At 35.7% G+C, this 14,113-nt stretch overlaps 1 protein-coding gene across 1 annotated transcript; it reads right to left on the reverse strand.

Annotated features, from left to right (window-relative positions):
• Positions 1–3,845: 3,845 nt before the first annotated feature.
• On the reverse strand, positions 3,846–5,361 carry LOC134718018 (uncharacterized). The gene is made up of 2 exons (XM_063580517.1): positions 4,514–5,361; positions 3,846–4,257 (listed from the first exon to the last, which is right to left on the reverse strand). Exons 1-2 carry the CDS (start codon positions 5,359–5,361, stop codon positions 3,846–3,848), a joined length of 1,260 nt encoding a protein of 419 aa, XP_063436587.1.
• Positions 5,362–14,113: the final 8,752 nt, after the last annotated feature.

Below are 14,113 nucleotides of genomic sequence, written 5' to 3' on the forward strand. Positions count from 1 at the left end.
CGGCGAGAGCCAATTCGAATATTTTTACAATTTAAAGCATAATTATTTTTAAAATAAGACAAAAGGTCCTTCAATACACTAAAATTCTTGACTAAAGCAAATTGATTATATACAAATAAAAATCAACAGTAAAATAACGTGATAAAAATTAAAATCGATTTAAATATAACATTTTTATATTTTATAATAAATTCCAATTTCTTTTAAAAAAGCAACAATATTTGTAAATGGAACATTATTAAATAAATCATACATATTATTGACATTGAAATGCTTCTTACGAATATCAGCAAAGTCAATACAATTAATTAAAACATGTTTAATAGTATACTTGCAGTTGCAAGGAACACATTGTGGTTCATCTTCATTTTTTAAAAGATACTCGTGTGTTATTCTAGTATGACCAATACGACATCTAGTAATAACACACTGATCTTTTCTGCACATAATATTATCAAAAGGTTTGCCTAAATTAGGTTTAATTTCATGCAATTTATTATCGTCTTTTTTACTCCATTTATTTTTCAATATATTAAAAACATATTCTCTAATATTAGATTTAAAATCAGTATATGGTATATCACAGTTAGATAGAGGGTCACCAAGGGCATTCTTTGCCTCAAGGTCTACAGCTGTGTTTCCAAGGATTCCAACATGACTCGGAACCCATAGAAATATTATTTCTTTCAGAAGAATTTTTAAATTCCTCATTACATATAAAATTTTCAGGATTGTTGGGTTTTTAATTTTAGTATTTCGTATAGCTTGTAAGCATGAAAGTGAATCCGAACATATAATAAATTTGGATTTATCTGAAGAAGCAATAAATTTCAAAGCCAAAATTATTGCTTCTGCTTCAGCAGTAAAGATGGATGCATCAGATGGCAAACGGAGGGTTGCAGCTCTGTCCCTGAAGACAGCAGCAGATGCAACTCTATCACCATCTTTTGATCCATCAGTATAGACAGTTGAAAAATCGAGATAATCGGCTTTAATTTCAGCATAGTGTTGCTGAATTAAAAGAGGATTTGTTTTATTTTTATTGTGTTCACGGAGATCAAATATCATTTTTGGTTTGGGAAGTTCCCATGGAGGACATTTGCAAGTTTGAACTTGAGCAACAGATTTTAAATCAAAAGAAGCTAAATGTGGTTTTAAACGTAAACCTAACGGAGGAATTTTATTTTCATGTTTTGCAAAAATATCTTCATAAATCGGATTAAAAACACAGCTGTAGGCAGGATTATCTGAATGCGCTTTTAGTTTGACAGCATATTGAAGTCCAAGCTTCAAACGTCTGTCAGTGAGTGAGTGCTCATCAGCCTCTACATACAGACTCTCAACTGGTGAGGTTTTAAATGCGCCAAGACAGAGACGCAAACCTTGGTGATGCACAGCATCGAGAATATGTATGTAGGACTTCCTTGCAGAGCCATACACTATAGAGCCATAATCTAATTTAGATCTAACAAAATATCTATATAAATTGAGTAAAATGTTGCGATCAGCACCCCAGTCAGTGCTGCCGACAACTTTTAAAATATCTAAAGCTTTTAAACATCTCGCTTTTAACATTTTGATATGGGGTAGAAAGGTTAACTTTTTATCGAAAAGTAAACCAAGAAATTTGGATTCATCAACCATTTTAATTGGGTTGCCGTACAAAGTTAGTTCTGGATCAAGATGCAATTTTCTTTTGTTACAAAAATGCATCCCGACCGTTTTTGAAGTGGAAAATTTAAAACCGTTTTCCGAGGCCCATTTTTCAATTCTTCCAAGACATAATTGTAATTGTCTTTCAATGTTATTCATATTTTTGCCTCTGTAACATATTAAAAAATCATCAACGTACAATGAACCTTCAATATTACTTTTTAAAACTTCAACAAGGCTGTTGATTTTAAGACTAAATAATGTAACAGATAAAATACTGCCCTGAGGGACACCCATCTCTTGATCATAAAGATCAGACATGGTCGAATTAACTCTAACATTAAATTGTCTGTTAGAGAGAAAATTAGAAATAAAATTAGGCATATTGCCTTTCAACCCCATATCAAATAGATCTTTTAAAATACCATATTTCCATGCAGTATCATAGGCCTTCTCAAGGTCGAAAAAGACCGACACCACATCCTCATTTTTCGCAAAACCATTACGGACAAATGATTCGAATCGAACAAGATGATCAAGAGTACTGCGACCCTGTCGGAATCCACACTGGATATTGGCTAATAGCCCATTGGATTCCAGGAACCAAACAAGGCGATCATTGACCATCCGTTCGAGTGTTTTACAGACACAACTGGTAAGAGCAATTGGTCGATAATTAATAGGATCCGTATGATCTTTACTTGGTTTTGGAATAGGCACGACGGTTGCAAGCTTCTAGATTGATGGTAAATCACCAGATTCCCAGATGTTATTCATGAGCTGCAAGAGAGCTTCTAGCGAGGAATCTGGCAAGTGTTTTAAGAGTCGGTAGTGAATATTATCAGGCCCACAAGCTGTATCATGGGCTTTTGACAGAGATGTTTTAAGTTCTTCAAGAGAAAATAGTTTATTATAATTTTCACCATTTTTTGATTTAAAGTTTAATTTAATTTTTTCTTTTTGTTTTTTAACTTTTTTAAAGTCTTCCCTGTAGTTGTTACAAGAAGAAGACTTTGCAAAAGTTTCACCAAGTTTGTTGGCAATATCCTTTTCAGATGTTAATAAATTATTGCCGTCTTTCAAATGTTTTACAGTGGCTTTAGAATTTTTACCTTTTATTTTATTTACCATATTCCAAACTTTTGTCATCGGAGTGCGAGATGTAATCCCCGAGACAAATATCTTCCAGGATGTTCGTCGGGCTTGCCTACAAGTCCGCCGTGCCTTAGCGCGAAAAATACGGAAATTACTCAAGTTTTCCGTCGTTGGTTGTTGTTTGAACCGTCTTTCAGATTTTTTACGGTCACCTATGGCTTGATCACATGCGTCATCAAACCATGGTTTACTGGGATGTTTTGGATTTGCCGAGGTCTTAGGAATAGTTCTGTCAGCAATTGACGTTAGAACTGTATTAAAAGTTAAAATTGGATCTTGCACAGTCTTAAACATCTTTGACTGAAGTTCCGCTCGACAGAGATTCTCAAACAAGGACCAGTCCGCCTTGTCAAGTTTCCAACGTGGTACTCTCTGTTGGGCAGAATTAAAAAGATGTTCAAGTACTATTGGAAAGTGATCACTACCACATAGATCATCATGAACACGCCATGAATAATCCAGAAGCAGAGAGGGATCGCATATAGTGATATCAATAGAAGAATAAGACCCGTTTCCAGGATGAAGATACGTATTAGATCCATCATTAAAAATGCATAATCCTTCTTGAGAGACAAAGTCCTCAATGATCTTACCTTTGGCATTATGAGTATTGCTACCCCATAATGGATTGTGGGCATTGAAGTCGCCCATAAGTATAAATGGTGAGGGTAATTGATCAGTGAGGTTTTTGAGTTTTGCTTTATCGATAATTGAATTAGGTGGAATATATATCGAACATAATGTAATTGTTTTGTCTAATGATAAACGAATTGCAACTGCTTGCAGATCCGTTGTGAGTTGGACTGTGCTATGAATGACGTTGTCCTTCACAAAAATGGATGATCCGCCTGCAGCACGTTCATCTGCCTTAGAAAATGTACTATACATGTTGTATCCTTTTAAAGATACGTTGTCACTTTCTTTTAGATGAGTTTCTTGAAGACCAAATGCAATAGGTAAAAAAGACTGAACTAGAAGTGTTAACTCGAGAAGATTTATTTTAAGACCTCGGCAATTCCATTGGATTATATTTGTCATTATTTAATAAAAGAAGGGCGAATGCTGTCGAGTTTGCCAGCATTCTTATTTCGCTCACCCTGAGATCGTGATCTTTCGGGTGGCGGAACACTTTCAGTTTCCATTTCAGTTTCGATGATAAGTGTTGAAAATCTGTTGTGCGAGGAGAGTCGTCGATCTCCAGGACTACGCGCAGCTGGTGTTACTCCGCCTCGACCCCTACCCCGCGACCTCGAATCAGAAGACTTCTGAGAGTATGTATTTCCTGGCTTCTTTTGGACATCCTTCTTTTCTTGAGAACGAAGAGGAGATGTGGCTCTGGTAGACTGTGTACTGGACGAAGAAGATACCTTCTTGGATGCAGATGAAGGAAGACTTTTGGAGGTGGAAGAATCATCTATGTCACTGGGAAGATCCCAGACAGATTCACCGCTCCAATTGTGTATTTCTACTGTTTCTTTTTTCTTTTTATTTTTTTTCTCATTTTTTTTTTGGTGATGATAGTGAGCTCTGTAGGGAAGATTGAGTTGACTGAGTACTGGTTTTGGAAGATTTTCTTGGAATTAATATTCTATCGGTAGGTTCTGTTTCAACAGGCAGCATTTTAAAATTGTCCGCATCAATTGGCCAAGTCATGCGAGTTTGTGTATTCTCGTGACTGAATGAACGGACAACTTTGCTGGCGTACGATGGTCTGTTTGAAACAAGGAGATCATTCGAAACAGAAGCTATCTGTTTAGCTTCTGGGTAACTAATGTTTCTTTCTGTTTTAATTTTAATAATATTTTTTTCTTTAAGGTAAACAGGGCAGTCCCTAGACGATGAAAAATGGGATTCACCACAGTTTACACATTTAGAAGATTCAGAGTGACAGTTTGTTCCCTCGTGTCCTTCGTCAGAACACTTGAAGCATCTCTGCTTACCACGACATTGTTTGCTTCCATGACCAAACTTTTGACAAGTAAAGCATCGAATTGGGTTTGGGATAAACATGTCAACTCTGATTCCGAAGCAACCTAAAGTAATAGATGGAGGAGGAGTTGGAGTTCTAAAGGTCAAAAGATAAGTATTTAATTTGATTATATTTCCATTCTTTTTAATTTGAAATCTAATAACATTAGTTACACCTTGTCTTGAAAGTTCCTCACCGATTTCTTCCACGGTAAGGTCACCAAGGTATTGACTTCTGTCTCGAATGATCCCCTTACAGCTGGTCAAACTGTTATGAGGAGAGGCAGAAACAGGAAAGTTTGATATTGTAGACATTGTAAGTAAATTTGTTGATTGACTTTTGTTGGAACATTCAACCAACAAATTGCCAGATCTCATTTTTGAAACTTTTTTAACAGTACCAGCAACGCTTTGAATTTGTTTGTGAATTACAAAGGGCGATATTTTTGAAATTGGTTTTTCTTCTGTTCCTTTTATTACAATAAATCTGGGCCAACTGTCATCTTCCCGACAGGGCACTGAATCATCACATTTTCTTTTCTTATGTATTAAAGCTGATTGAGAGGGTTTGTTTTGTTGTGCCATATGAAAGGATAAAGATTCACCATTCTTGCCATCCACCCACCTCGGAGTGCCTACAAGGGCGATGCTGTGTTTCCGTGGCGAACCGGGATCGAGTGCTAATGCTGAAAACGAGCTCCAAATATAATGTAGCTGGTCCTCAAAATCAACACCCAAGATCCACTGCGGAAAGCACCAGATGTTCCAAGAATAGTATACTCAAGCAGAGCGTATCCATCAAGCGAAAAAGAAAGCGTACCACTTGATTGACCCATGAGCCATCGCCTTCTTCAGTTATCCAAAATATAAATAGCTTAATTTAAAATACATGTGTATATTATGAAAATTGTAACAAGAAAGCTTATTGTTGAGGATTAACTGAAGGGCTCGACATGACCAGCCGATTGATCGAACCGGGTCCATCCGACCTCCCGTTTAGATGATTTCGAAGCCAAAGCAGCTTATTGAACTATAGTCTCGTCCGTCCGGGTATTTTCTGACCGTAAGGAGTCTGGCTATAGCTCTCATCCACAAGGATCTCGTCAACCACCGACACGGGTAGCAACCCACGGCAAACGGGTTGGAGAGCCTATTTTATTTAAAACATCGGGCATCTCACGATGTTCGGATCACTTAAGTCTGGTCTCTACCCTTCGACCTGTCCAGCATGGGTAACCCTACCAGGAGACGAAGCTCCAGCTGGCATAGCTCTTGGGGTCACTGAGATACGCAAGCCCTCCGACCACGGCAAGGATAGCGATCCACCGGAGGGACGACATTTCATAGCAGACCACCTAAATATTCGTATCGTTTCTTGACTTTTAATAGAATCTGATGAAAAATTAGAAACTTCCGGTCACCATAAAATGATCATCGGCACCGGAAACAACCCCGAAAAATTTCCGGAAAAAAATGTTACAAAAAACCGGAATAAAAACTTTTGAGTCGGCGGGATTTCTTCGAGTCGGTCGGGCGAGGGGAAACAAACCATATTTTTATTTTGGCCTGATGTGTAAAATCATACAAGTGTTCGATAAACAGGAAGTTGTCAAGTGATCAATCTGAAAACGCATCACACGGTATAGCTGACTTAGATAAATCCTGAAACCAAAGTAGGTTCAGTAAAACGCTTTTTCGGCCCCAAAATATAGCAGTTTTACAAAATTCCTAAAATGTAAACTTTTAGTTATTTATTGGACAGTAGAAAGCTTCTGCTACATAAATTTGGGCTGATTTTGACAATACAATGCACATATATCGAGTACTAGCACCATAAAGTCATGCTAAATTACTGAAATCTTCACAATTCTAGCATTTTAGGTAAATTTTAGACGGTTTTCTTGCAAAACGAAAGTGGCCGCATTCGTGGTCATCCCTAATATTGAAATGTAAGTCGTATTTTATTTTTATACATAACATATTTAAAGGTTGAAAATGAACACGGATGCGGCCACTTTCATTTTTTTAAAAAAACCACCTGAAAATTGACATTTTTCGGCATATTTGGTAGCTTTTTCACATTTCGGCTTGAATCCGTGCGTTTTTATGACTAATTCAGTTGAAATCTTTCACATAAACTAATTGATTCAAATAAAATAGACACTTAAGTGTTTAAAAAGTGGTCAAAATCTTTCGTCAGATGAATCTGAAATTTGAGGCCAAAATCGGTCCTTACCGGACCTACTCCTTTCAGAAATCCTTGTATTGTAGTTCCTGAGAAAAATATTCATGGGACAGACGGACTGACTGACGGAAGAACAGACGGGTTAAACAGTATACCCCCCCCCCCCTTTTTTTTTAAAGCGGTGGTATAATGAGTATAAATTTGTTTTTTCTAGTCTAGAAAACTTCAAAACCTTTCTGTATTATATGAATACATGTATATACTATTTTGAAAATTTTAAATAATCTGAAAATTTTTTAGTCTGGAGCATTGATGATGGAGGTTAACTACATTTTGTACCATGGCTGGCTATACAGCTCTTGCATTCATTTCAAAATTGTCTGTAATTGTGATAACATTTAACACAGTATTTTTAGTACAGATATGCAGCTACATTATTGAAGGTAGATTTGGGACATTTATAGCATGCCTCATTAACAGTTAGGTACACTCAGACTCGGGCTAGCAGGTGGCATAATTTGTAAGTACTAACACAGCACACATCAGCACATGTCATATGTTAAAAAGTTAACCTAACCATGTGATGCAAATGAAGACCCCTCAAATTGGTTCACAAAGGGTGGGGCGCTTCCTATGATATTAATATATACAATGTGCAAGGACATGCTGCCGGAATAGGTTGGGAAAACTATCAGAAATATTAAGACAAGTTAATAAAATTCCATAACTTCTCCACTCATCTTTCTTGGTTGTCTGTTGGGTTTATACTATCAACCCTTGTTTCTCTTTTAAAGGACACATTGACAGGGGGGGGGGGGGGGGGAGTTTGACGTAAAAATATTGAAATTGCCGTCATCCCCTTAAAACAACTAGAATCAAAAGGTCAACCGCTCCTTCTTCAGGTTGTCATAACCATAGGCAGATCACCCCCTTTTCTTTGTTGATCAAGTTGATTAATATCTCGGCTGAGCGTCCTTCACAACAATATAAAATGTGGAAATTTTTGGAACGAGTTAAACCACTAGACAAAAAAAATAAGATAAATGAAAATCAAAAGGAAGATCGAAATAAAGTATATGAAAGTGACAAAAGGAAACGCAAATACCAAAAATCATGGGGAAAAGGTCGTGAATGGTTGCATTATATAGTAGATCGGAATTTAATTGATTGATTGATTGATTGTTGGTTGCTTAACGTCCAGTGGCAAATATTTCATGCATATTCAGGACGAGAACAAGTTAACAATAAATACTATAGGTAGGTTGTTATAATAGAGGATGATGGTCGGGAAAATTTGGACTGCCACTGGAAAATTAGGGTATATTGGATAGAGACAGAAATTTTGCCTTGCAACAGGCCACCTACGGACCCCTCAAAGAGTTGTTGCAAGGGTTCTTAACGTGCAAAGAGCGTGGCACTCTCTTTACACGAGGCATCGGATTTAACGTCCCCATCTGACCGGACGTGACTGCGAACTTGATACATCCCGCACAGCCAAACGGACGCCCCACTTCGGCAAGCGTTTTACTGCCGGTCGGGAGAAGACCAAGTGACCATACTTCTATACCCCAGTCACCCTTGGGGAATTTAATGAACTGTACAATATGTGAAAAATTTAATCCTAGCCCTTCCTGCTCATTCTGCTGATGCAGGAAGGGGGTTTTCTGAGATGAAACTTGTAAAGAATGATTGGCGATCAAAATTGCGTCCAATTTTTTATCAGATATTTTATTCATTATGTTTCACACTTAAGATATAGCATCATTTGATCCGGTCCCGGCTATTGCAATGTGGAATATTTCTGGACAGCGCTCCAGACGGCCTAGTCAGGCACCCTATGCTATAGTCGTGAGGATTGCGATGACGTGGAAGACAATGTTGATATTTTTTCTGTCCTTGATCCTGATTTGTATAAAGAAAATCATTGAGATTACCAAAGCCTTTATCAAAATCAGAATAAAGACTATTCCTTTGTTACTGTCTAACCAAGGATTTGTATAGTAACCTTCCTATGGGTTTTTTTTCTGTGCAAACTTTTTTTTTCGCCTTCGGCGAAGAACAATCTATTTTTTTAAAAACTAGATACCCCAATGATGATTATGGCCAAGTTTGGTAAAATTTGGCCTATTAGTTTCAGAGGAGAAGATTTTTGTAAAAGTTAACGCCGGAGGCTAAGTGATGAGAAAAGCTCACTAAAATAATGACCTAATTGCATCATACCAAACTCTACATTGTATTTGCCAATAGATTTAACAATCTGTTGTAGTGTAGCATAGTTCAGTCATGAGAGTGCGAGGTGATTTAATTTTTAATTTGTTTTAATTATATTTCATGTACTTAGAAATTGATGAATGTCTCAATTTTTTTTAAGCACGTACATTATTTAGACAGTCACACACACAATGCTATCACAAGGTTTTCTGGAAACATTTTTTTAACTTGCAGGCTACATGGGACATCAGAGCTTAAATCATATAATGTTGGTGCTGCTTAATAAACTTTATATTGTGAAATTACCAAGTTAACAAAAAAATAATTCCTTCATGTCGTACCTATGTCTTTCATCCTATTAGAGGTATCAACAAGTTGAAACTTGGTACACATATTCATGTGCTCTTTCAAAATTATTATGTAGTTACTAATACAATAATGTTTACAATACATGGTGCCTATTGAAATTTTTAGATAAATTATTGTTTGTTACATTGAATTAGAAAAATAAAGTGAAATGGGGCATTTTAGTGTGCTGTTCGAGCACAATTTCTTAATATGTTATGTATGCATTTAAATAATGAAATACAAAATAATTACTTTTTTGCTATGGTCTTGTGAATGCATGTAAATTAATGATTTAAAGCAACAAATTATTTGTTAATTTTCAGAAATAGGCAGCAATGGTCAGGAGCTGACATTCAATGTGTTGGCCTTCATAGAAGGAACATATAAAACTATAGGGAAAATGCTTGCAACAATAATAATACAAGGTGGAGCATTTTCCCCTATTCTGACACATGCTATGGTTACCTATGGCTACATGGGTGCAGATTCAGCAACTATTGACACGCTGGATGACCATTGTGTTGATTCAAAACTATACATATGGAAATTTTATAGAAAATCCACAGCCTTTTTCCTGTATCTGTATTAAACTAAATTAGGCTGTGAATTTTCTATAAAAATCTTAGTTTCTTTGCAACAAAGCCTTTTTTCTATTAAATGCAATGAAACAGTAAATAGTAATGCTCTGCATCAAGTTTCCTTGGGCCCTTTGGATAAATACAAAATGGCCTACCCCTATACCTGTACAGAAATTGCTAACAAAAGCACATGAGTTTCACATGTGAAGCACATGAGATGTACGTAAGAATTGTATGTGTTCCAGACAATATGAGTATTTGGACCTTACATGTATGGTCCGGACCATTTGAGTATACGCGTATGGTCCAATACCAGCTGACTATACATGTTAAATTTAAACAAGCATTTATCACAATCTTTATTTTAAGTTTTATAAACTGTTATGATTACAATTAGATGGATAAAATGAACAAACAAACATTTGGAAATAAATATTTGTTAAATTGTATATCTGAATCCTATTTAAGTAATCTCTTCCAAGGTGACACAAGTTACGTAATTTCTTTACATTATCATGTTTGCAGTTCATGCATGTCCCTTTGCATTTGCATTTTTTGTAAAGTTGCTAAATATTCTAAAACAATTGTTCTACCACATTATGTTTACTTTGATATCTTCAATTTCAGTGATCCAAATCCAATTAATGTATTACAGATCCACATACTAAATACAAGTAGAGATTAAAACGTTTAATCCCGCTGCAAATGTTTGCACCTGTCCTAGGTCAGGGATCTGATTTACAGTAGTTGTCGTTTGTTTATGTAATATATGCGTGTTTCTCGTTTTGTTTATATAGATTAGACCGTTGTTTTTTCCCGTTTAAATGGTTTTACACTAGTAATTTTGGGGCCCTTTATAGCTTGTTGTTCGGTGTGAGCCAAGGCTCCGTGTTGAAGGCCGTACTTTAACCTATAATGGTTTACTTTTTAAATTGTTACTTGGATGGAGAGTTGTCTCATTGGCACTCACACCACATCTTCCTATATCTATTAACAGATTTTAAGTTTTTATTTCACTTAAAATTGAACTATTTCTTTTATTAATTCGAGAGTTAAGTTATGTTGATCTGTTATATGCATTTGCATCTAATAACCTTGACCAACTTCTTAATATAAGTCAAACTGTACTTGTACGGTCCGACCGTACAAGTATTTTGAAAAAAGTATGCATACGGTCCAGACCGTACTCGTACGTACTAGTACGGTCCAAATACTCGTACGATCTGGAACATATGCAAATCAGATTGCTAACATGTGCAGTTTTGGTAGTTTATATGTGCACAAAAAAATCTAACATAATGCTCTTATGTGCAATTCAAACCTCAAGTGAGCTTTTACCATCTATGTTAGTTTTGTCCATTCTTCTAACCATTTAAAACTAACATTGAAAATTGCTCATATCAGCTTTTTCAAAATGACATGCCCAGTCATGTACTTCTTGTAAATTCAAACTCATAGCATCATTTTGGCGGGAGATGGAGAGCAATTATTCATTGTTTTTATACTACTGAAGTTTGAAAAGTTTGTATAATAATGGCTACTGAAAAGGTCATTAACCTTAAAGAAGAGCCATTTCTGTCATTTTTATTACTCTTGTAATGTACACAATTAGAATTGAAAAATTAAATTATTTGGTAAATTGCAAACAGATTATTTATCCAAAAACAATAATTTTTAACATCAGATCATGACAATAACATACAATGGTAAGAGTTGAAAGAAATGTTTCCTTGCCTCAATTTGGAATGTGAGATATTACTAAAATCCCAATCTTTCTTTTGAGATATTGAACCTTCTTATTATATTCAAAGTTAGGGCTATATAAATTTCAAATCCCCTCAACTTTCCTTTATAAACTTTTAACAAAAATATTCAAACCTGGTAGATTTTATGAGTTTTGAATTTTGGCTACTTTAATATATATATCTTACAAATGTCTTTAATATGTGAATAATATATTTATCAAATTTTTCTTCAGATCCAAAATGAACCAGTTGATCAGTTAAATACAGACGATGAAGTGTTAACAGCAATGGAAGAGTCGGGAATAACATCAAGGTTATCTCCAACATCCAGATTATTCATTGCAAAGGCTTTGATAGCTCATTTTTCACGAATAACATAAAAAAAAAGGAATACTTGACCAGTGTTGGGAAGGAGCAGAAGAATTAGGTCTACAGTCATTGCTTAAATCTAAACCAGGTAATTTAAAAAGAATAATTCCAATATGATTTGCCTTTAATATAACAAATACTTGAATATATTATAGGTCTGTTACTTTTTTTTTTATAAATTTTGCAAAGCAAAGTTATCATCCAGCAACCTCAAATGACGGTAAACTGACTTCTCTACAAGATCAAGATGAAAGTTCAGCTATATTTGACGACCAAATAAAACTGTGGACTAAGGGAACATCCATAGAGGCACAAGAAGAAACACGTATAGGTACTTGCATAAATTACAGTGATGTTGAACAGTACATTATCCAAGATGTCTGTACTTTATTGTCTCGAATAAGTGAAAAGGCTGATCGTTTGTTTGGTAACAACACAACCAATCTTGCAGAATCTTGGATGCACATACGGTGTAAGTTTGACGGAGGAAAGTTGTATAGTGAGGTGCTTTGGTTGAAGATTGCGAATGAACTTTGGACCAGAGTGATCTCCTAATGTATGGCAAAAACCAACAGCTACCCAATCAGGATTTTTTTCACACGACATATTAAGCGTAGTGATATAAGGCTAGCCAACAGCACTAGATATACGGCTAAATATGATACACATCAAAAGCGTAATCTTCAGCCCAATGAAACACTGATAATAATGGACTGGATTATGAAGTTTATTCCTTTTCTTCATAGAAAAAAAACTGACATAATTCTTTGGCAAAAATGGAATCTCGTGGCACTTCACTTTTGCAGTCTTAAAAGAACTTGACGAATTAAAAATACATTGGTACATCCACATCTTAGACGATGGAAAACAGGGTTGGTACTCTGTAGCATGCATTTTGAATAATAACTTGGATGAAGACAACATTTCCCCACATAAAAGCTTTTATCAAAAGTGACAATGCAGGGTGTTATCACAATGGACACTTACTTGCTTATATACAATCAAGAAATCAGATTCCAAAAGAACCAAGTATTAAGAGTAAGCAGTATAACTTCAGCGAGGCACAATCAGGCAAAGACTTATGTGACAGTAAAACATCACACAGTAAACTACATATGATAAGATTGGCTAATGAAGATAATGACATATTAGGTCCATGTGATATGAAAAATGCACTGCTATGGTGACCTGAGAGGAACCTATTCTTCTGTCATATCTGTAAACTTTCAGCAAGAGAAATTTGCCAAAAATGCAGTGAAAATCCCCGGAATTAGCTACATGAACAATTCAAAGAAGATGGAATTTATGCCAAAAGAGCGTACAATGTAGGCATGGGGAAGGTCCTGACAAATGCAGACCTGAACATTGCAGAACTTAATGAGCTTAAAACATTTTCGGGTAAATATTACGTATACATAATTTTTTGGCAATACCACATTGATGATGTTGCTTCTGTTGGTAATGGGCCAATGGTTGAAGGGTGGACACATTGGTTTAAATAAATTAGTCAATTTGCATTCTCACATTGGTTCTACAATTACCTTACTAGTATCTGCAACTCTTCTTAATCACTGAATGGTTTTCAAAGAACAATTCTAGAGCTCATTATGTACAAAGTAAGGAATATGACAGTTGGTATCCATTCGTTTGATGTGTTTGGACTTTTGATTTTTGCCTTTTGATTTAGGACTTTCCTTCTTGAAATTTCCTCGTGAGTTCATTATTTTTGTGTTTTTAATTTTTACGATTCAGAGGCAGACTTTGATTCTCACTGGGTTCAGTGTAATTGGAAGGGTTGCAATTAGAGGGTACATTGTAATAAACTCATCATTAAGGAATTTAAGGAATTTCCAGCGGTTGGTATTACACATCCGAAAGACGCCCAACATTTATGCATTGAT

The sequence above is a fragment of the Mytilus trossulus genome, chromosome 5 (genome assembly GCF_036588685.1).
Source record: "Mytilus trossulus isolate FHL-02 chromosome 5, PNRI_Mtr1.1.1.hap1, whole genome shotgun sequence".
NCBI lineage: Eukaryota > Metazoa > Mollusca > Bivalvia > Mytilida > Mytilidae > Mytilus > Mytilus trossulus.